This window comes from Narcine bancroftii, chromosome 6, assembly GCF_036971445.1.
Source record: "Narcine bancroftii isolate sNarBan1 chromosome 6, sNarBan1.hap1, whole genome shotgun sequence".
NCBI classification, from domain to species: domain Eukaryota; kingdom Metazoa; phylum Chordata; class Chondrichthyes; order Torpediniformes; family Narcinidae; genus Narcine; species Narcine bancroftii.
Window position 1 is genome coordinate 18,164,402 of NC_091474.1, and position 23,757 is coordinate 18,188,158.

General features: G+C 42.0%; 1 protein-coding gene and 1 long non-coding RNA gene across 12 annotated transcripts in view; one reads left to right on the plus strand and one right to left on the minus strand.

The window, feature by feature from the left end:
• Nucleotides 1-41: 41 nt before the first annotated feature.
• On the plus strand, nt 42-18,844 carry LOC138735776 (uncharacterized). The gene is made up of 3 exons (XR_011339936.1): nt 42-105; nt 3,441-3,600; nt 18,333-18,844. It is a non-coding gene; the product is annotated as an uncharacterized lncRNA (long non-coding RNA).
• Nucleotides 6,664-23,757, minus strand: part of ift52 (intraflagellar transport 52 homolog (Chlamydomonas)) — a 62,614-nt gene continuing 45,520 nt past the window's right edge. For all 11 annotated transcript variants that reach the window (XM_069884156.1, XM_069884153.1, XM_069884162.1 and 8 more), the window contains 8 exons: nt 21,809-21,935; nt 17,457-17,543; nt 17,045-17,113; nt 14,980-15,134; nt 14,370-14,457; nt 13,346-13,454; nt 7,041-7,180; nt 6,664-6,886 (listed from right to left, as the gene is read on the minus strand). In XM_069884156.1, coding sequence (XP_069740257.1) covers nt 6,845-6,886; nt 7,041-7,180; nt 13,346-13,454; nt 14,370-14,457; nt 14,980-15,134; nt 17,045-17,113; nt 17,457-17,543; nt 21,809-21,935 — 817 coding nt within the window. In that variant the 3' untranslated portion in view covers nt 6,664-6,844. The remainder of the gene's footprint in view (nt 6,887-7,040; nt 7,181-13,345; nt 13,455-14,369; nt 14,458-14,979; nt 15,135-17,044; nt 17,114-17,456; nt 17,544-21,808; nt 21,936-23,757) is intronic.

Below are 23,757 nucleotides of genomic sequence, written 5' to 3' on the forward strand. Positions count from 1 at the left end.
CCCGGGCCCCGCCCCAGGCCCCTCCGTGCGCATGCGCGGGCTCCCCGCTCTTCTGCTCCCTGAAACAGGGACGCTCCTTGTCTTGATTTCTCGCAACTCGCTCAGGTAACGCAAACGTGAAGGAACGTCCCCGCCATTTGTGATATAAAAGTCTGCAGGCGCTGTGATGGCAGTTTAAAGGCACAAAACGTCGGGAATATATATTTACCTCCACGGGGAAGGGGGTGATGTAGGGAAAGGGGGTGAATATAGGGGAAGGGGGTGATGTAGGGGAAGGAGGTGATGTAGGGGAAGGGGGTGATGTAGGGGAAGGGGGTGATGTAGGGGAAGGGGGTGATGTAGGGGAAGGGGGTGATGTAGGGGAAGGGGGTGATGTAGGGGAAGGGGGTGATGTAGGGGAAGGGGGTGATGTAGGGGAAGGGGGTGATGTAGGGGAAGGAGGTGATGTAGGGGAAGGAGGTGATGTAGGGGAAGAGGGTGAATATAGGGGAAGGGGGTGATGTAGGGGAAGGGGGTGATGTAGGGAAAGGGGGTGATGTAGGGAAAGGGGGTGATGTAGGGAAAGGGGGTGATGTAGGGAAAGGGGGTGATGTAGGGAAAGGGGGTGATGTAGGGGAAGGGGGTGATGTAGGGGAAGGGGGTGATGTAGGGGAAGGGGGTGATGTAGGGGAAGGGGGTGATGTAGGGGAAGGAGGTGATGTAGGGGAAGGAGGTGATGTAGGGGAAGAGGGTGAATATAGGGGAAGGGGGTGATGTAGGGGAAGGGGTGATGTAGGGAAAGGGGGTGATGTAGGGGAAGGGGGTGATGTAGGGGAAGGGGGTGATGTAGGGGAAGGGGGTGATGTAGGGGAAGGGGGTGATGTAGGGGAAGGGGGTGATGTAGGGGAAGGGGGTGATGTAGGGGAAGGGGGTGATGTAGGGGAAGGGGGTGATGTAGGGGAAGGAGGTGATGTAGGGGAAGGAGGTGATGTAGGGGAAGGAGGTGATGTAGGGGAAGAGGGTGAATATAGGGGAAGTGGGTGATGTAGGGGAAGGGGGTGATGTAGGGGAAGGGGGTGATGTAGGGGAAGGGGTGATGTAGGGGAAGGGGTGATGTAGGGGAAGGGGTGATGTAGGGGAAGGGGTGATGTAGGGAAAGGGGGTGATGTAGGGGAAGGGGGTGATGTAGGGGAAGGGGGTGATGTAGGGGAAGGGGGTGATGTAGGGGAAGGGGGTGATGTAGGGGAAGGGGGTGATGTAGGGGAAGGGGGTGATGTAGGGGAAGGGGTGATGTAGGGGAAGGGGTGATGTAGGGAAAGGGGGTGATGTAGGGGAAGGGGGTGATGTAGGGGAAGGGGGTGATGTAGGGGAAGGGGGTGATGTAGGGGAAGGGGGTGATGTAGGGGAAGGGGGTGATGTAGGGGAAGGGGGTGATGTAGGGGAAGGGGGTGATGTAGGGGAAGGGGGTGATGTAGGGGAAGGGGGTGATGTAGGGGAAGGGGGTGATGTAGGGGAAGGGGGTGATGTAGGGGAAGGGGGTGATGTAGGGGAAGGGGGTGATGTAGGGGAAGGGGGTGATGTAGAGGAAGGGGGTGATGTAGGGGAAGGGGGTGATGTAGGGGAAGGGGGTGATGTAGGGGAAGAGGGTGATGTAGGGGAAGAGGGTGAATGTAGGGGAAGGGGGTGATGTAGGGGAAGGGGTGATGTAGGGGAAGGGGTGATGTAGGGGAAGGGGTGATGTAGGGGAAGGGGTGATGTAGGGAAAGGGGGTGATGTAGAGGAAGGAGGTGATGTAGGGGAAGGGGGTGATGTAGGGGAAGGGGGTGATGTAGGGGAAGGGGGTGATGTAGGGGAAGGGGGTGATGTAGGGGAAGGGGGTGATGTAGGGGAAGGGGGTGATGTAGGGGAAGGGGGTGATGTAGGGGAAGGGGGTGATGTAGGGGAAGGAGGTGATGTAGGGGAAGGAGGTGATGTAGGGGAAGGAGGTGATGTAGGGGAAGGAGGTGATGTAGGGGAAGAGGGTGAATATAGGGGAAGGGGGTGATGTAGGGGAAGGGGGTGATGTAGGGGAAGGGGTGATGTAGGGGAAGGGGTGATGTAGGGGAAGGGGTGATGTAGGGGAAGGGGTGATGTAGGGGAAGGGGTGATGTAGGGGAAGGGGTGATGTAGGGGAAGGGGTGATGTAGGGAAAGGGGGTGATGTAGGGGAAGGGGGTGATGTAGGGGAAGGGGGTGATGTAGGGGAAGGGGGTGATGTAGGGGAAGGGGGTGATGTAGGGGAAGGGGGTGATGTAGGGGAAGGGGGTGATGTAGGGGAAGGGGGTGATGTAGGGGAAGGGGTGATGTAGGGGAAGGGGTGATGTAGGGGAAGGGGGTGATGTAGGGGAAGGGGGTGATGTAGGGGAAGGGGGTGATGTAGGGGAAGGGGGTGATGTAGGGGAAGGGGGTGATGTAGGGGAAGGGGGTGATGTAGGGGAAGGGGGTGATGTAGGGGAAGGGGGTGATGTAGGGGAAGGGGGTGATGTAGGGGAAGGGGGTGATGTAGGGGAAGGGGGTGATGTAGGGGAAGGGGGTGATGTAGGGGAAGGGGGTGATGTAGGGGAAGGGGGTGATGTAGGGGAAGGGGGTGATGTAGGGGAAGGGGGTGATGTAGGGGAAGGGGGTGATGTAGGGGAAGGGGGTGATGTAGGGGAAGGGGGTGATGTAGGGGAAGGGGGTGATGTAGGGGAAGGGGGTGATGTAGGGGAAGGGGGTGATGTAGGGGAAGGGGGTGATGTAGGGGAAGGGGGTGATGTAGGGGAAGGGGGTGATGTAGGGGAAGGGGGTGATGTAGGGGAAGGGGGTGATGTAGGGGAAGGGGGTGATGTAGGGGAAGGGGGTGATGTAGGGGAAGAGGGTGATGTAGGGGAAGGGGTGATGTAGGGGAAGGGGTGATGTAGGGAAAGGGGGTGATGTAGAGGAAGGGGATGATGTAGGGGAAGGGGGTGATGTAGGGGAAGGGGGTGATGTAGGGGAAGGGGGTGATGTAGGGGAAGGGGGTGATGTAGGGGAAGGGGGTGATGTAGGGGAAGGGGGTGATGTAGGGGAAGGGGGTGATGTAGGGGAAGGGGGTGATGTAGGGGAAGGGGGTGATGTAGGGGAAGGGGGTGATGTAGGGGAAGGGGGTGATGTAGGGGAAGGGGGTGATGTAGGGGAAGGGGGTGATGTAGGGGAAGGGGGTGATGTAGGGGAAGGGGGTGATGTAGGGGAAGGGGGTGATGTAGGGGAAGGGGGTGATGTAGGGGAAGGGGGTGATGTAGGGGAAGGGGGTGATGTAGGGGAAGAGGGTGAATATAGGGGAAGAGGGTGAATATAGGGGAAGCCAGAATTATTACTAACCACTCAAGATAAATAAAAGTTGAATGTTTTTCTCAGTTATCAAAACTTGTTCTGGAGTTCGATTTGTTTTAAAACCTGTTCCAGATTTCATTTTTTTTAAAAACGAGATGCTGGTAGAACTCAGCAAGTCAAGCAGCACCTGTGGAGAGACACAATCCTCCACACTTTGGCTCAGGACACTTCATTGAGCCTAAAGTAGGAAGGGGGTACATCCTTATGTACTAAAGTTTGCAAATTTAATGGGGTAAGTTTATTCATCTTTTACAAAAGTTAAATCCGGTCATTTTCTACAAGTATGGAAGATGAAAGCTGAGTTTTTCAGGTGTTAAAATGCTTGAATGACAAGTTGAAACTTATATAATTATATTCTACTTGATGATTTTTGCAATGGTCAATACAAAATGAAAGTTTTACTCCCTGTCACCATAAGATTATAATTTGACCATTTTTTTTTGCCACAGTTGACCTCCAAATACTGTGGCATAATTAATGCCAATGTGGATGGAAATTGATTACAATCTTGATGGGGATAGGAGGTCAAGCCTCAGGACCAACTGATTAGTTCCACTGCTTTACTCCAATAGTGGCATTTGACCAAACAACCTGTTTCTTTTGGAAATTATTATCTACATCAATTATTGCTAGCAGCATTTGCATTTTGACTTTGTTTTATAAAAGGACCCATTTATTGCCTTCCCATGGTTAAAAAATTTGCTATGTCCAGTAAAGTTGTGTCCATTTCATTTAGCCAAGGCTGAGAAGGAAAAAAGACAGGTGGGGAAATTGTTGGATCTCGAGAATGGGTGGGGAAATTGTTGGATCTGGAGAATGGGTGGGGAAATTGAGCTGAATCCAGGGCCTGATCAGCCATAATCATATTGAATTGTGGAACAAGCCAGATAGTGTACTTGTTGTGCTCTAATTTGAAGAGTGAGAATTGGACAGGTGCTCAGTGAATAATGGTGTAAATGAGTGTCCATATAACAAATGTTGCAGCATTATCCTTGCCTTTTAATCAAGCTATAGCAGATGTGTCTTGGAAGTCCCATTTTCTCGTACACGGGACACTTGTGTGGCATCATAATCATGCTTAAATGGGATAGATTCTGAACTGACCTGGCAGCTGAAACTTTTGATAGTTACAAGGTCCTGTGGACCATCACCTCTAACTATAGCCTGTCACATCCTTTTTATCCCCATCCCCAAGACATCAATTCCAGTTCAGTGAGTGCAGACTGAATGACACAGGAACAGACCAGGCATGTACTGTTATGAGCCCAGAGAACCCCAAAACCCAGCAGCAATAGATTTTCACCAAGACAAATGGTTACTTAAACAAAAGTTGCTTATGAAAACAGGATCACACTTATCACTATTGACTTAATTAACCTAACTTAATCCCCTTCTAATTCTATGCACATGTGTACATAATGTGTGTGTGTGTAAGTTCAGAAAAGTTATTTGATTCACTGTCCAATCTCACTTCTCATTCCTCCAGGTTCACTGGTTGCAGGCAATTCTTATACTGTGCACAGAATTTAACATTTATAAAGTTCACCAGGCTTTAGTGCTTGAAAGGTAATCACTCAAGAAGGTTCTTGTCAGTTTTCAGAGAGATTTGTTGTTCCAGGAGAGCCACAGCTGATTTACTTCAATCAGCCATTTCAGTGTCTTGCTGACAAAAATTGCCCTCTCTGGGTTCTCCAGATGATAACCTTTCTTTCAGGTCACCAGAGAGTGGTTTTTTGTTTCTCTTTTTCCAAGTGAAACATTAGACAGCCAGTCCTCTCCTCTTGCATGAACCATCAGGGCTTTGACCAGGCTCACCAAGCACTCACAGCCAGTCTTCCAAAATGGGGTTTTTGACAAGCTTGCCAGCTTGTCCTGTTTCACTTCCAACTGCTGACTGTAAAACTGTAGAACTGATCTCTCTCAAATCAAATCTGTGACTCTGCTTACAAAACCACATGACCCTCTTAGAACAGCAAGTTCCCCTCCTCCATACAGAATGTATCTCCGACAAGCTCTTTCATCTGTTGCCCTTTTGCAAACCACAATCCATTAGTGAAGTCTCTTGGGCACTCTCCAAAGCTTATTGCAAAGGCTCTGAGGCCCTGACATGTCTAACATTAGCAGAGCTCCAGATTTTCAATAAGATCTGTTTTAAAGTGTTTGTATGTGACCTACACTAATAAACCCTGCCCCAATTTATCTCCCAAAAACATATCTATATTTTGTCATGGTACCAATACAACATGTCAACCCAGGAAAGTAAAATAGCCCCAAATAAGTAATCTCAGCCCACTGATAAAACTGAAACTTGGGAGTTTCCACATTTGGTTTTGAATAGCGGTACATCAATAATGGGAGAAAGTGACTAAGTATATCCCTTCTGTTGGGCAACAGATGCTGGTCTCATTGATACCACCCAGATCCCTAAAAGGTCTCTGGCTTGGCTTCGCGGACGATGATTTATGGAGGGGTAAACGTCCACGTCAGCTGCAGGCTCGTTTGTGGCTGACAAGTCCGATGCGGGACAGGCAGACACGGTTGCAGCGGAAAATTTGTTGGTGGGGTTGGGTTTTTCCTCCTTTGTCTTTTGTCAGTGAGGTGGGCTCTGCGGTCTTCTTCAAAGGAGGTTGCTGCCCGCCGAACTGTGAGGCGCCAAGATGCACGGTTTGAGGCGATATCAGCCCACTGGCGGTGGTCAATGTGGCAGGCACCAAGAGATTTCTTTAGGCAGTCCCTGTACCTCTTCTTTGGTGCACCTCTGACACGATGGCCAGTGGAGAGCTCGCCATATAACAACAGCGTGGATTCTATGCTGTCGGCCTCTGCCATCTCGAGTACTTCGATGTTAGGGATGAAGTCGCTCCAATGAATGTTGAGGTTGGAGCGGAGACAACGCTGGTGGAAGCGTTCTAGGAGCCGTAGGTGATGCCGGTAGAAAGTAACAAAAAGTCCTGTTTTAAATTTCAAAGGAAAAATGGAAATGAAGAAAACATTAGCCATCATTTCACATAGCATTCACTGTTTCGTGTTCAATTTTTGTATAATTACAAAATCCCACTTTGGGTCGTCATTTAAAGCAAGATAAATCTCACTGCAAAATTTAAAAACTTTATTTACAAATCAAAATACAACCAGGAAATGAATACATAAACAGTAACGTTTAAGTACAAGAAAGTAAATCGGAAAATAATTCAAAGTACAGGTTACATTGTAAATCAAAGTGTACAAGTTGGTGTTAATCTGAATCCAACAGTGAGTATAATTTGGTTGTAGATATTTACAATAATAAGATTGCTTTAGAGGATAAATTCATCATAATTTTAATTGTAACAAGTGTATTCAATATCTTGAAGTTGAATGCAGCCGAGATGATTCACTTTCAATACAAAAATATACATTTTGTGAGTTACATGATGTAAATAGATCAAGGGTTTGCTGAAATCTCCAAGATCTGCTGAATCAGCTGCAGCAATTAGTTATTCTGCAGTTCCAGCTTCATTTGTATCCATGTCATGTTCCTGTAAGAGGAGCAATAATCAATTAATGAGGGATTAAAATCAATGTTAAAAAATGATGAAACCTGTTTTCTATCAATTAACAATTTGAGAAGAGGATTGATGTTTTTTGCTTCCTGCTTTGCTGCAAATATTTAATTATGCCTTTAAATTTTACCTGATTCAGTTTCTTAAATTCCACCACTTGGAAAAAGATGTGTTCCAAAATTTCTTTTGCATCTCTGTTTTCTTGTCTATTTGATACACCAAGAATGTCACCACATTTACGAACATAGAATTCCAGATCGTCATCAGTACCTGAAAAAAGACCATTTTTAGGTGCAATGCTGGTTTGTTTTGATTAAACATATAATTTAGAGGTTCTTGTGAACATTCCATTAATACAACTTTTTAATAAACCAAGCACAAGTAACTAATAAAATAAATACAGTACAGTAAAACCCCTGGTATCCGGCACCTATGGGGATTGGAAGATGAATGAATTTTCTGGTGGTTTGAGTGGCGAACAGCATCAAAGATAGAGGTTGAAAAAGATGATTCTTTAATAAGGCTAGCAAAAGAAACATTAAGATAGCCAAAAAATTTCCTAAATAGAGCCCATGTTCTCAGTCTGTCTCATTATAGGAAAAGGGTAGAGCCTAATACTGCCAATAGAGTTAAACTTTTTGAAAAACTCAGTTCCATTTTTACCGTAATAGCAATAATTTTTGTATATTATCTGCCCAATAATAAAACCTAAAATTTGGGAGAGATAAACCCCAATTTCTTTTGGACTTTTGAAGATGGGCCTTGTTTATAAGGCCTATATACAAAGGACATGTATACAAAAAAATAATTGAATCCAATGAATCAAAATATTTTAGAAATCAAAATTGTAAAGATTGAAACATAAAAAAAGTAGGTAAAATGTTCATTTTAATTACACTAAAATATGCCCCATCATTGTCACTCTGGTTAGCTAATACTGAAAAATGATCTTTAAATAAGTTTATACAACTTGTAGTAATTGTAATTCCTAGATATTTTAATTGGCCTTTAACTATTTTAAAAGGGAAGTTAGAATAGATTGCTAAAGATCCCATTATAGGTAATAATTCTCTTATGAAAATTTATTTTATTCCCAGAAAACAAACTAAATTGGGAAAACATAGTTAGTATACTTGGTAAAGAAATCTCAGGATAGGAGATAAAAAGCAAAACATCATCAGCTATAGGGAAATTTTATGTTGAATTCCTTTTCTAAATATACCACTGAAATACAGAGCAACTGCTTAAGATTCCAAACTCAGGGTTAAATTGGGAATAAAGTATTAAGGATCTATATTCGAGGCAATTTCACTTCATTTGAACAATTAGCAATTAAATTCAAACTGCCTAATAGGCACTCTACTGGTCTGGCAAGCCTTCGGATGAACGACACCTATCTGGTGTAGGCTTCATGGTCAAGAGCTTCATTGCCTCCAAACTCGAAAACCTTCCGACAGGCCTCTCGGACCGAATCATGTCCATGCGACTCCCACTTCAAAACAAGCGTCACATCACCCTCATCAGTGTCTATGCTCCAACCCTCCAGGCGGAACCAGCAGAAAAGAACAAGTTCTACACCGACCTGCGCAACCTCATCCAACGTACCCCTACAGCCGACAAGGTTGTCATCCTGGGCGACTTCAACGCTCGTGTCGGCGAAGACTCAGAAACCTGGCCAGGAATCCTGGGCAAGCATGGTGTCAGCAAGTGCAACGACAACGGGCGCCTCCTGTTGGAGCTCTGCGCAGAACAGCGACTTGTCATTACAAACACCCTTTTTCAGCAGAGGGACAGCCTTAAGACCACCTGGATGCATCCCCGATCCAAACACTGGCACCTCCTGGACTACATCCTGGTGCGAGAAAGTGACAAACAAGATGTGCTCCACACCAGGGTCATGCCTAGGGCGGAATGCCACACTGACCACCGGCTGGTTCGCTGCAAGCTCAACCTTCACTTCAAGCCAAAGCCCAGGAACAATAAAGCCCCCAGAAAGAGGTTCAATGTTGGAAACCTGCAGTCAGACGAAGCGAGAGGAAACTTCCAGGCAAACCTCAAAGCAAAGCTTGACGTTGCAACCCGCCTCACGGACCCGTCCCCTGAAATCCTCTGGGGTCAGTTGAAGACTACCATACTGCAATCCACTGAAGAGGTACTGGGCTTCTCCTCCAGGAAAAACAAGGACTGGTTTGACGAAAACAGCCAGGAAATCCAGGAGCTGCTGGCAAAGAAGCGAGCTGCCCACCAGGCTCACCTTACAAAGCCGTCCTGTCCAGAGAAGAAACAAGCCTTCCGTCGCGCATGCAGACATCTTCAGCGCAAACTCCGGGAGATCCAAAATGAGTGGTGGACTAGCCTCGCCAAACGAACCCAGCTCAGCACAGACATTGGCGACTTCAGGGGTTTCTACGAGGCTCTAAAGGCTGTGTACGGCCCCTCACCCCAAGTCCAAAGCCCGCTGCGCAGCTCAGACGGCAAAGTCCTCCTCAGCGACAAGATCTCCATCCTCAACCGATGGTCAGAACACTTCCAATCTCTTTTCAGTGCCAACCGCTCAGTCCAAGATTCCGCCCTGCTCCAGCTCCCTCAACAGCCCCTAAGGCTAGAGCTGGATGAGGTTCCCACCCTGGATGAGACATATAAGGCAATCGAACAACTGAAAAGTGGCAAAGAAGCAGGTATGGATGGAATCCCCCCAGAAGTCTGGAAGGCTGGCGGCAAAACTCTGCATGCCAAACTGCATGAGTTTTTCAAGCTTTGTTGGGACCAAGGTAAACTGCCTCAGGATCTTCGTGATGCCACCATCATCACCCTGTACAAAAACAAAGGCGAGAAATCAGACTGCTCAAACTACAGGGGAATCACGTTGCTCTCCATTGCAGGCAAAATCTTCGCTAGGATTCTACTAAATAGAATAATACCTAGTGTCGCCGAGAATATTCTCCCAGAATCACAGTGCGGCTTTCGCGCAAACAGAGGAACCACTGACATGGTCTTTGCCCTCAGACAGCTCCAAGAAAAGTGCAGAGAACAAAACAAAGGACTCTACATCACCTTTGTTGACCTCACCAAAGCCTTCGACACCGTGAGCAGGAAAGGGCTTTGGCAAATACTAGAGCGCATCGGATGTCCCCCAAAGTTCCTCAACATGATTATCCAACTGCACGAAAACCAACAAGGTCGGGTCAGATACAGAAATGAGCTCTCTGAACCCTTCTCCATTAACAATGGCGTGAAGCAAGGCTGTGTTCTCGCACCAACCCTCTTTTCAATCTTCTTCAGCATGATGCTGAACCAAGCCATGAAAGACCCCAACAATGAAGACGCTGTTTACATCCGGTACCGCACGGATGGCAGTCTCTTCAATCTGAGGCGCCTGCAAGCTCACACCAAGACACAAGAGAAACTTGTCCGTGAACTACTTTTTGCAGATGATGCCGCTTTAGTTGCCCATTCAGAGCCAGCTCTTCAGCGCTTGACGTCCTGCTTTGCGGAAACTGCCAAAATGTTTGGCCTGGAAGTCAGCCTGAAGAAAACTGAGGTCCTCCATCAGCCAGCCCCCCCACATCTCCATCGGGCACACAAAACTCAAAACGGTCAACCAGTTTACCTATCTCGGCTGCACCATTTCATCAGATGCAAGGATCGACAATGAGATAGACAACAGACTCGCCAAGGCAAATAGCGCCTTTGGAAGACTACACAAAAGAGTCTGGAAAAACAACCAACTGAAAAACCTCACAAAGATAAGCGTATACAGAGCCGTTGTCATACCCACACTCCTGTTCGACTCCGAATCATGGGTCCTCTACCGGCACCACCTACGGCTCCTAGAACGCTTCCACCAGCGTTGTCTCCGCTCCATCCTCAACATCCATTGGAGCGCTTACACCCCTAACGTCGAAGTACTCGAGATGGCAGAGGTCGACAGCATCGAGTCCACGCTGCTGAAGATCCAGCTGCGCTGGATGGGTCACGTCTCCAGAATGGAGGACCATCGCCTTCCCAAGATCGTATTATATGGCGAGCTCTCCACTGGCCACCGTGACAGAGGTGCACCAAAGAAAAGGTACAAGGACTGCCTAAAGAAATCTCTTGGTGCCTGCCACATTGACCACCGCCAGTGGGCTGATAACGCCTCAAACCGTGCATCTTGGCGCCTCACAGTTTGGCGGGCAGCAGCCTCCTTTGAAGAAGACCGCAGAGCCCACCTCACTGACAAAAGGCAAAGGAGGAAAAACCCAACACCCAACCCCAACCCACCAATTTTCCCTTGCAACCGCTGCAATCGTGTCTGCCTGTCCCGCATCGGACTTGTCAGCCACAAACGAGCCTGCAGCTGACGTGGACTTTTTACCCCCTCCATAAATCTTCGTCCGCGAAGCCAAGCCAAAGAAGATAACTCCAAATTAGAGAATTTAGACTGAACAAAATGCCTAATTTTCCTCTAATTCCTGATACCAATGAAATTGATTTATTTTTTAATTAAAAGTTTTCCCATGATAGCAGTTATTTATAGCAATTTGATGGGCCTAAGAACAAGAATGAACGGAAACTAGATTTGAATACATCAATTTCAGATGAAAATTGGGATAACACAGTTGATCTGATTAATATTTCATTCTGTGCTCGAAATTGTTTAATACAATTTAAAGCTGTACATAACACAAAATACATATGTACAAATTTAGATTATCTCATTTTTATCCTGATGTTGATCCACTGTGATAATTGTAAAATTTTTTGAGGCCTCTATGATTTGTCTGTTTTGGCAGTGTCCTGAACTACAAGAATATTGTGAGCAATTACTTCAAACTCTTATCACAGATTCTTAGAATCTGTTCTCTGCTTTGTTTGGTTCATCTCTCGAAGAGAGGATTTTCTTGAATTCAACTAAAAAAAATAATAGTAGCTTTTACTTTTGTTGATGATCAGACAAGCAATTTTGATAAGATGGAAAGATACCAACTCTGATGTAATGGTTGCAGGATGTTATGTCTTGCTTGAATTTGGAGAAAACTAGATATAATGTTAGAGATCAAGGTTGAATTTGACAAGATATGGGGCCCAATCATGGACTATTGTCATAATTTGATTACTTAGGCAGGGTGCTCTAAGGGTTTTCTATCTAATGTCCAAGAGCCAATACCAGTTCTTTACAATTTATTTTCTGGTGACCAGGAGGGTTTAGATTAATGTGGGGAGAATGTGGTTTGTTTCTTCCTTGTTCTTATTTCTGTTTTTTTTTTACAACTAGAAAGGATTGGTCTATTTAGATAATCACAATGTATTAGAATATAAGGTGGAATTCTCACAAGGATTTTTCTTTTTTTTAGAATAAGACTATGTATAATTTATGACTCATATTTTGTATTATAAAAGCTATATAATATCTAAACAATATATACACGTAATGTATTAAAAATATATATATATATAATTAATATTTGAACATTAAAATATTAAAATAATCAAACTACAGGGGAATCACGTTGCTCTCCATTGCAGGCAAAATCTTCGCTAGGATTCTACTAAATAGAATAATACCTAGTATCGCCGAGAATATTCTCCCAGAATCACAGTGCGGCTTTCGCGCAAACAGAGGAACCACTGACATGGTCTTTGCCCTCATTAAAATATTTATTTGATAGAGAAATATTACGAGTGACAAATTAATGGCAAGGCATGCCTATTTTAAACCAGTATTTTTACCTATTTATATTCTGCAATTTTTTTTTGTCAGTTGCTTGAATTCCGGATAACTGGGATTTTATGTATAAAGAATAGTTCTCTTAGGTGATATTAAGCAGGATGTGGCTGTGAGAAGTAAATCATAACCATCTGTAATTGAATACATGATTAAATTTGGTCTGATGTGTTCAAATTAATTTAACACTGAATCTGACTCAGTAATATCAACTGCTAAGTGTTAAATTCAGTGTGCAGTGGGGTGTGGTGGGGAGAAAGAAAGTGTTTCATGCTGGAGAGATTACCCACTGGACAACAATTGGTGGAAAATATACATGAAATGTGCAGAATTTCAATTGCATTGCACTTTCCTACTTTTTACATTAGAAGGTTGGCTATCCAGCAAAAGTTGTTGCAGCCAGTCTTTCACCCAAATGAAATTTAGAGCAGCCATTTTTTTTTCCAGCCATGGCCTCACTAGAATTCTGGTTAAAGTTTGAGCCCCCTTCCCTGTGAAGCAGTCAAGTTTTGGTTTCTTGCATACCTCTATTGAATAAATAAAATATTTGTTACACGAGCTAGAAAGAAACAAGGCTTTTTCTTAAATATGCTGTAGGCCCATTGAGAATTGCTGACTTAGACAACCTGACAAACATTCATACGCTACATAAATGGAAAATGTCTTTTTTTTTTTAAAAGTGCTTGATAAGAAGAATGCAAATAAAGAATGAAAAATTATTTGCTCACATTTGTTAGTTAGCTGAGCAAGTCTCACTTTTTCAGATGAAAATGTTTCATCTAGATCAAAGAGATCTAATGATGGAGCTGGCAGCTCACGAAAGGAGGGAGGGAAGACCTGATGAAAAACAACCATAAATGCATATTAATAAATGTCATATGCCAAAATGAATTTTGCAACCATCCCCACATACAACAAAATTTTTTAAAAATGCGTAAGAAAAAATATAAAATTGACATGGTTTATATCGTATTTGACAAACTATAACAAGGATACAGGCCATATAAGAGCCAAAAATATGCATATGTACTTTGTTAGTCGGCATCCTGGGATCCTTAGGCTAGGTGCGGCCATCTTGATTCCTGTGCGCATGCGCAATGGGTTCACATATTAGAGTTAAGGGCGCAAATTCAATATTGTGAGGACGCTTAACTGTCGCACATAAGCCAACCAAACTCCAAAATGTGAACCCACTGTGCATGCACACAGGAATGAAGATGGCCATGCTCAGCATATGACACTGACTAACAAAGTAAGCAAGCACATTTTGGCTCTTACATGCCCAGTATCCCTGTGGTAGTTTGTCAAATATAACGTTTGCTTTAAGACTTTGGTACTCCATGCACATGGACAAAATTCCAACTTGCATCTATTTCGAGATACGACTGATCCTTTTGTCCCAATTATAGTCACAATTCGGGGAGTATCTGTTCTGAAAATCAAAGTACAATTTTGTAACTGGCAATACTTTATACTTTTGATAGACAAAGCAGACCTCCATGTATCAAACATAATATTACATTTGCCACACTACCTTTGTTATGGTCTGATTATGAGTTTCATTGCCCCAACATTTTCAACATCATTTTGACGTTGGTAATAAAACAACGTGTAAGGAGTTTCTCAAAGAAAAATAAACAATGATCAATAAATTCCTATATGAAGAATAACGAAGCATATCAAAGGACTCCTGACTGCATTTATTTTTAATTTGGTCATGGCATTTTTAATAGCTTACAGATTTGCACTTACAGCTGGCTGTAGTGTTGGGAGTGGCGTTTCAAACTGAGGTTGTATCAATTGGAGAGGTTCATGTTTCACATTCAGTTGTTCATAAGCCCTGGAAACATACAAAACAATGAAATCTTGTTGGTTCAGTCAGTGCAGCTATAACATGACTAAGCTTACAGCAGTGTATAATTATCCACATTTTTAGCCATCAATTTACTAGTTTTCTCCAGTTCTAGTTTTATAATTCTAAACATGAACTTCATAACCAGTGGGTAAAATACCCCATGAGTCATGATTTTTTTTATAGCAGAGGCATTGAGCAGGCAAAGCCTTTGAAATAGAGTGCTAATTGGCTTTGGAAGCACTGAGCAAATTAATTCAACCTCTTTCCCCACATGCAAAACTATAGCCAAGTCAAGAATTTTGACTCCATTCTGCAATGTAGCACATTAGTACCAGACTATCACTCAGTTAAATACAGTTACCAAATTATTTTCCCTTCCTCTGCAAAGGAATAATACATGGTGTGATCTAAGAAGATTATTATTCAGTTACTTTCAATCTAGTTCTGTTTACATTTAAAATCCACCTCACAGATAAAATAAATAGATAATTTTGATCAAATACTGACTTGATAACTTTTGGGAGAGCCATCGTGTCCAATTTAAAGACTGACATGTCGAATAGTGTAGTAAAATCTCGTGGATTTTCATCCCCTTCTTGCAAGCATACTCTTAGTCTCTCAGAAAGTTTAGCTGTATCTGGAAGCATGGTATAGTCTGAAATCTCAAGATTGAATTTTTTCCATTAATATTACAATGTAATTTTACTTTTTAAAATTTACTTAAGCAAGAATTTGTATAGCATGTTTAACATTATAGAACATCCCAAAGTACTTCATAAGGACCATTATCAAGCAAAATAATTTTTGGTGATATTAAGTCAAAAAGTTAACTGTTTGTCTTCCCACAGATGAGTCCGAACCTGTCGAGTAATTCCTGCATCTTCTGTTTTTACGTTAGATATTATGTTATCACTGGGTGGTGTGGTTAGCGAAGTGCTATTACTGCGTCAGTGACCCGAGTTAAAATCCACCGCTGTCTGTAAGAATTTGTATGTTCTCTCCGTGGGTTTCCTCTAGGTGCTCCAGTTTCCAACCACACTTCAAAAACGTACGGGTATTAGGGTGGCATGGGCTCATGGGCAAAAAGGGCCTGTTATAATGCTGTATGTTTAAATTTAATTTTTAAAAATCCAAATTAAAAAATTTCCAGGATTTGCATTAGTTTGTTTTCACTCATAGGACATATGGGATTCTTGTCTTCAGAGCTGGGATGCCTAACCAATCAGCTTTGGTCACCAAACAATAGGATTCCTCTGAAGAGGATGCAAAGGAGATTCACCAGGTTGTTGTCTGGAATGGAGCCTGGATATCTTGTTTATTTTCCCTCAAGTGAAGAAGGCAGAGGGATGATCTGATAAAGGTGCATACAATTATGAAGGGCAAAGACAAGGTAGATAACAAAAAAATCCCTCAGTCGAGGTGCTAAGGACAAGATAGCATAGATTTAAAGGTGAGTCGTAGGAGATTTAGATAGGATAGGAGAAGTGTTTCACAGGAGGGTGAATTGAGTGGTGAGTGGTGAATTGGGTGAAAAGAGGTGCTGGAGGAAGATGTCTCACAAAAATTTCAGATGCATCGATATAAATATATGAATTACCAAAGCACGGAAGACTGAGGATCTAACACAGATAAATGGGGTAAATGTAGATAGGGAGAGAGTCCAGCATGGACATGGGAGGCCAAAGGGACTGTTTCTGTGCTGTACAACTCGAAGACTATCAAATAGGTTCTACCTGAGCAATATCAAATTAAGCTAGAATTGATGCTGTATGTATAATTTTCCTTAGCATGAAAAGTGCTTCATAAATGGAAATCTTTCTCACTAGTGATTCTCAAAATAGTAAACCTTTTGGACTTTCGGGACAACTGTTTTCCCTCCACTGAATCAAATGCATGTATTGGGAACAGTTGTGGCTGACATGTGACATTCAAAGGACACACTAGCTGCCAATTAAGGTTTGATTCCACCCCACCCATTAGTACACACCTTGCTGTAAATTACATGGCCTGGACTCTCCAGCCTGACTGTACTTGGCCTTGGGCCATTGGTTGTTGTAACTGGAGCCATTGTCCCCTGCAACCTGGGCTGGATGACCTTTACCAGCTTGGGACCACCCTGCTTCACTCCAGGCCTAGAAACATGGAAGGGTGCTGGAGAAACTGTTGGTAAGATGTGTACTGTTAAAAGGGTTAGGAGTGTTTAATTAGTGTTCTTTGTAGCATAGAGCTGTGCCTGCACTGAGTCAAAGTGTGGTGGGGCATTGTAGTGATTTTTTTCCTTGATCATTGTATGTGTGTGTGTATTTTGTTCCCACGCTATTTTCTCCATGTTTGTTTTTAACTGTCCGCTATTACTTTCCCACGACTGCTGTAAACTGTGTGTGTATGTTGCATCTGTTACCATTTCCCACACTTGCCCTCTATAAATAAAATCCTTCCCTACCAAAATTGTTTGTTCAGAGTCCTTGCCTTTAAGACCTACCAAACCTATTTCCACACTCATCAATGCAACACCTTCAGTTTTTTTTAAAAGCAACAATCCATTTCCACTATTTTTTTCTAAATAATTTACCTCTGGATCCTCAGCATCAATTTGATTTAACTGGATTTCATTTGTAGTCAGCCACTGAAAAACTACATCCTGAGCCAAAAAGAAGCAAAAGGAAAAAATTAGTTTATTTATTTATATAGGACATTTAAAACAACTCATATTGCTGTACAGATCAAAAAGACATCACAACTACTTAAAGTACAGAATAAAATGAATATGAGAGGTTAGAACACAAGGTAACAATTAGATGCATGAGAAGGACTCAAAATACTAGTAATTATTAGTTGGTTTTCATTTATCTTGTTGGAATTTTTTTTGTGCAACAAAACACCTAGATAACACCCAACAAGTTAAATTGGAGCATAAATGAGAAACAATGTATGTGGTAAACATAAACTCTATCAATTAAGTAAATAATCATAAAACAACATACCATGATTTTGCCATTTTCTTCTTTGTCAAGGTATTGGTCGCTAAACATGTGACAAGATCCCAGCACAGCCAATTTTCCAGAATGGAGCTGTTAAAATATTTTACATCTTTTACAAATCAAGACAATTGTAGTCTCTGTTCACTATTTTGAGTTATGTTTTTAAGGTTTCACATCTGCCTCAAGTATTTCCTCCAAAATATTTGCATTCCTTTGGATCATAAGGTACCATTCCATAAAGCAGCAGCAGACAGCTAAATCTATTGCAATAAAGATTTAAAAGTTTAAGAAGGTCACATGACAGCTATGCAATGCAAAACTTGTGTTTTTCCATTCACTTGGTCAGTCCTTGAATGAAAATCAACATTTTACATCAGTTTTGTTGTTTATAATCAGGTTCTTTGCGACCGAGATTACTTTTATAGTCTCTTGAAGAGAAAAAAAAGCAAACACTGACCTTTCTTTCTGAAGCCAAAGAGAACATATCTTTCTGGTCATATTTGTTGTTACAAAATATATCGGTTTAAAAAAAATGCAAATTGTTATTATTTAATAACAATTTCATAATTGGGCAGAAGGAATTGTTTCTTTTTTCCATGAAATAATTTTTACTTTTTTTATAAATTAAAACAAACCATTTCTTAATGGTGTTGTGGACCCTGTTTAACTATTGCAAGGTTAAGAACAAAATTTCAAAATGATAACATGGTTGTGTTGTGACTGGAGGAGACGTAGCCTCCCTGCCTATTGCTGGTGGTCAAGTGGCCTCCCTATCTGAAGCTCATTCGGAAGTCACATCACCTGTGACTTCCGAATATGGTGTACTTTTTGTTCACTCAAAGTTACAAAGTTGTAACCCTGGATTCCGCTCCATGCCAGGTCGCTACTGTAGATGTCACTTCGAAGGGTCGCAGGAAAGGTACACACTGCACTGAGGCTGTGATGTGGAATTGTTATAGCTCAAATTGCGATAGACCAAGACTGGCAGTAGAGCTGCCACCCTCAACTGATCAGGGGTCCAAGAGTGGGTGTATACCTCTGCAGGTACAGTGGTACCAGATCCACCTTCTTTCATTATCAGGAGTCCGGGAGGGTGTGCATAACCCCTGCTTAACAAATGTCTACATCGCCTGTGTGAATTAATAGTGTACAGTACTGTTAAACGTTCTCCCATTTGTTAGGATTTTTTTTCCCACGCTTCCTTATAAATTGTGCGTGTATGTACCCACACTCTCTTATTAATTGTTGTGTTAATAATGTTACGTTTGATTGCAAACCTTTGAGTCCAGACTCGTCTCTCTTTGAACCCACTAAACCTGACACCTTCTCAACAAAACAGGTTGCCAAAGCCTGCCACTACTGATCCAGGTTTCTCAGTAAGATTATATAAATAGCACCAGCCTTTTAGACTAAGAGTTGCTTCCAATTTTCAGTGAAATTTTGCATTGGATTGAGATGTAATTAGAAACAAAAAAAGTTAAAGCTTTCAATTGAGCATTGGTAGAAACTAGACAGGCAACATCTAAATGTAGTGAAACACGAAAGTCTTCAGACACTGTGTTTGTAATAAAAACACATAAATGTTGGAGGAACTCAGCAGTCTTGAAGTGTTCAAGAAGAGCTCAGGTCTGAAACGTCAGTTAAATATCTTTACCTTCTTAGAATGCTGCAAGACCTGCTGAGTGTTTTTAGATGTAAATCACAGGAACAGGCCCTTTTGGCCCATGAACCCATGGTGCCAATTACACCTAAATGACTTACAACCCTGGTACGATTTTGAAGAGTGGGATGAAACTGGAGAACCCAGAGGAAACCCACACAAACTTGGGGAGAGTGTACAAACTCCTGAGACAGCACTGGATTCAAACCCAGGTTGCTGGGGCTGTAAGAACATTGCGCTAACTGCTGTATTAACTGTGCCACCCTAGTTCCCCCAATATTTCTGTGTTTTACACCCAAATGTGCACATACTCAATCCTCAGATTTTAGTTGTGCAGAATCTAAATCAAGAAATATCAGTTATGATGTTTAGTTCAGTGACAAATAATGCCTAGAAAACAAAAACTATTGACAAAATTAAAACATTGTCAACAATGATTAAAATCTGAAGGATTGAGAAACTTCCCACCCAAAGTTAATTTTCACTGTCAGGGAATATTTGGCAAGTATTAGTCAACACAAAGTCACCTTGGATTTTTGACTTTTAAAGTATCTTAAGATAAATCTCCACCATGCTTTTGATCAAAAGTCTCCCTTTTCCACATTGTTAAGAGATGTTGGATAAAACCATACCACATCAAAAGGAAATTGTATCATTCTCATTCCAAAGAAAAATTCACAAAGCAATTTTTATTCTGCTCAATTTCAGAAAATTGTTCAATTTCTTAATATTTCAGTAGATCTGAAGAACACATTCAATCAATCTGAAACTTGAAAATGGCCAAAATTTGTTCAGAGAATTTAAAATACCAAAAAAAAACAACACATTCAATTCTTGTTGAAGATGTTTTCATAACCTGCTTTCATAACAGAGGGAACACAACATAGGATTAAATTTGGAAGAGACGGATGTAAAGAAAATTGTACCAAGGAAATTGCAATGGTACTAGTTAATTGATTAACATTAGCTTTTTTCACTTTAACATAATATTCTATCAATTGATTTTCCAGAAACGTGCGGCTATTCCCAAGGAGCTGTAAATAAGGTATCAATCACAAGCGTGCTTTTGAAATAGTCTAGAGTTAGAAGGCAGGTCTGAATTGGATCAGCATATGCTAATATAATAAGTCCCCATTCTGAAGTATTATGTTGAGCAAAATACCAAAATATTAAAGGAACTTATTTAGCCAAGCAGCATCTGTGGAAAAAGATTTTAATTAAAATTTCAAGTGTTGGGCACTCATTTTTATACAATGCCTTCAACTCATTATATTTCTTTGCAACATAGGAGGCTGTTCAGCCCATCAAATCTGTTAACTTTCATATAAATCCCATTTCCTCACTTATTTCCCTACAACCTTTTTCTCACATATGCCTGTTAACACTCGATATTCATACATTACACGGGATAATTTAGTGTAGCTAATTAACCTTGAAAACTCCTTCCTCTTATCTTGAACCTCTAATCTTGTTTTTGATATCCCTTCCATGGGGAAAGTATTGCGATCACTTACCAAATCTATGCCTCCAATAATTTTATATACCTCCATCACTCAACTTCCTTCATTCTAGGAAAAAGAAATCCAGCCTATGCAATATCTCCCCATTACTAAAGAACTCCAATGCAGACAACATCCTGGTCAATTCTTTTCCACCCTCTCCAGCTAAATCAATCCTTCCTAATAGTATGGTAGCCAGAACTGCACACAATACTTAACGTGCAGTCTACTCAATGATTTGCAAAAGCTCAAGTTTTATGATCTATTCCTTGATCAATAAAAGCAAAGCATGCTAGGTGGCTTCTTCACCAGTTTACCACTTTCAGGAAAATATAGGCTTAAACCCCAAGGTCCAGTTATCCACATTCCTTAATGCCCTACTATATGCTATACATGTCCTACTTCTATTTGACTTCCAAATTCATTTCTTCAGAGTTCACAACAGGCCTCCTGAGGCAACTCTAGGATCTAAAGTAGTGATTGATCCTCTTCCTCCGTGCCACTTTCCTACACCATCCACATATATTTATTTATAAAAATTTAGACATAGAGCATGGTAACAAGCCATTTTGCTGCCCAATTTTCACCCAATTAACCGACAGTCCCTGTATGTTTGCAATGATTGTAGGAAACCAGAGCACCCAGGGAAAACCCACACAGACACAGGGAGAATGAACAAACTCCTTAGGTACAGCACAGGATTCAAACCACGGTCCCAATCGCTAGCTCTGTAAAGGCGTTGCATTCACCACTATGCCTATGTCGCAACTATCCTTTGGTTCCTTTAATATTTAGAAATCTATCAACCTTTGTCTCATTAGCCTTATAAAGTCTCACCACCTTCGGCATAAAAATAATCTCTTATTTTAATGCTAAACTGCTAATCCTTTGTTATGAGACTGTAACCCCTGATACTGGACTTTTCAAGCAGGGAAAACATCATCCTTACATCCACCCTTCAGATTCTTATTAAAATGTTGTATTTCAATGAGTTTAGCTCACAGTTTTCTAAACTCTAGAGAACATAGGGCTTATCTACTTAATCTATGCTCATACAGTAAATCTTTGCATTTGCTCAATAGCAATTATATCCTTTCTCTAATAAGGTGGCCAATCTTGAACATCAGTTGAAAAAAAAATACACAATAGGTTGAGCACTAATGTAAGATATTTAAGTATTATTATTGAAATAGTACCTTAGATGTGTAGAATGCCAGAATAGGCCTGTTGAGGGGAAAACATACAGAACCCGTCGACAGCACAGCAATGGCTGGTTTCATTACACTTAATGTGGCACCAAATGGATAAACAAATGTTAGGGCTCTGTAGCACATAAAAATAATGAGGTTAACAACAAGTACAAGACAATCAACGTATCCACAAGCTACATCTTACAATGAAAATATTTTCAAGAAGTCCAAAAACTACATTTTCAAACAAGAAAACAATTATTTGGAAACTTATATTAGAATTACATATGATTGCACCTCCATTAGCTTCAAGTGTTCCTTGCAATTTTTTTTTTATAAGAGAGGCAGATTTTATTTACTCTTCTCATTGATGTATTTTTCTTTATTGATGTGAAGCAAATGCTGCATTGGCTTTGTTGACTAAATATTCATTTTGCAATGTCAGTTGAAGATATGGGCTGAGAAATGGCAGACAGAGTTTAATCCAGACAAGTGTGAGGTGTTCCGCTTTGGGAGGTCAAATGCAAGGGTAAACCATTGGATCTTTAGACCACTGAATAGAAAGAAATCCTGCGGTACAAGCCTGTGGCACCCTGATAGGGTGTTATGGTTAGCGTAGCAGTTAACATGATGCTATTATAGTGTTCGAGACCCGGGGTTGTATCTGCCGCTATCTGTACATCCTCCCCGTGTAGGTTTTCCCCAGATGCTCCAGTTTCCTCCTGTCCTCCAAAATGTAGGTTAATTTGGTGGCACAGACGTAAATGACCAGAATTGGCTTCTACCATGATTTAAAGTGGCAACACAAGTAGATAAGATGTTAAAGCAGACATACCAAATACTTGCCTTCATCGGAAGGCGCACAGGGTATAAAAGTCGCACGCTACAGAAGTATAAGATTTTAGTTAAGCGACATCTGAATTACTGTGCGTAGTTCTGGCTGCTGCACTACAGGAAGGATGTGGAAAGGGTGCAGATGAGATTCATAAGGACAATGCCTGGATTAAAGAGTATTATGCAAATAAGGGGAGGTGAGACAAACTAGGACCGGAGGTTTGGGAGGATAAAGGGAAACCTGCTATAAGTTTATTAAATGATTAAAGGCGTGTATAGGGCAGATAGTCAGGAGCTTTTGCAGAGGACAAATATCAAATACTAGAGCAGAGGTGGCAACCTACGGTCCATGATCCAAATTTATACAGCCCCGAACCCAAGTGAAATTACCACGTGCACGTGGCCCTCCTAGATGGAGTTTGTGGGCCACATGTGACAAATTTATTTGCACACCCCACCCAACAGGTCCAACACTGCTGCCGCCATCCAGCGCTGCTGCCACCGCCCCCCCCCCCCCTACACACACACCCACCCCCGTTCAACTATTGACACACCATCCAGCCTGCAAATGGTAAAAGGTTGCTCACCCCTGTACTAGAGATTTTTGGTGAGGGGGACTTTTTAAGCAACAAAGTGGTAGGTGCCTAGACAAATACTTCCAGTAGAGGTGGTGGAAGCAGATAACATCTTCACATTTAAGATAGGCACATTAACATACAGGGAATGGAGGGTACAGATTATGTACAGACAATTGTCATTAGTTGAATTTGGTATAATTATGGGCACATATATGGTAGGGAAAGAACCTGCTCTTCTTTTGTATTGTTCCATGTTGTAATTATGAACTTCAATGGCCATAAAATGTACTTGAAAAGGACCTTCTGTTTCACATTTTCTTTCTTTTGCACTGAAATATGAATCAACTTGTATTATTAATTTATGGCAAAATACATTAGGCAATTAGTCCACTTTGCTACTTAAAAAGATGTTGCAATAGCAGACAGCAACATAAGCAAAGGTCTGAATTAATAATTGGCTTTGGAGACCTGCAAATTACGCACTAATGGTTTTCGATATAATTTAATCTGCATCTAAAATTATCAACACTTGATAAACATTTT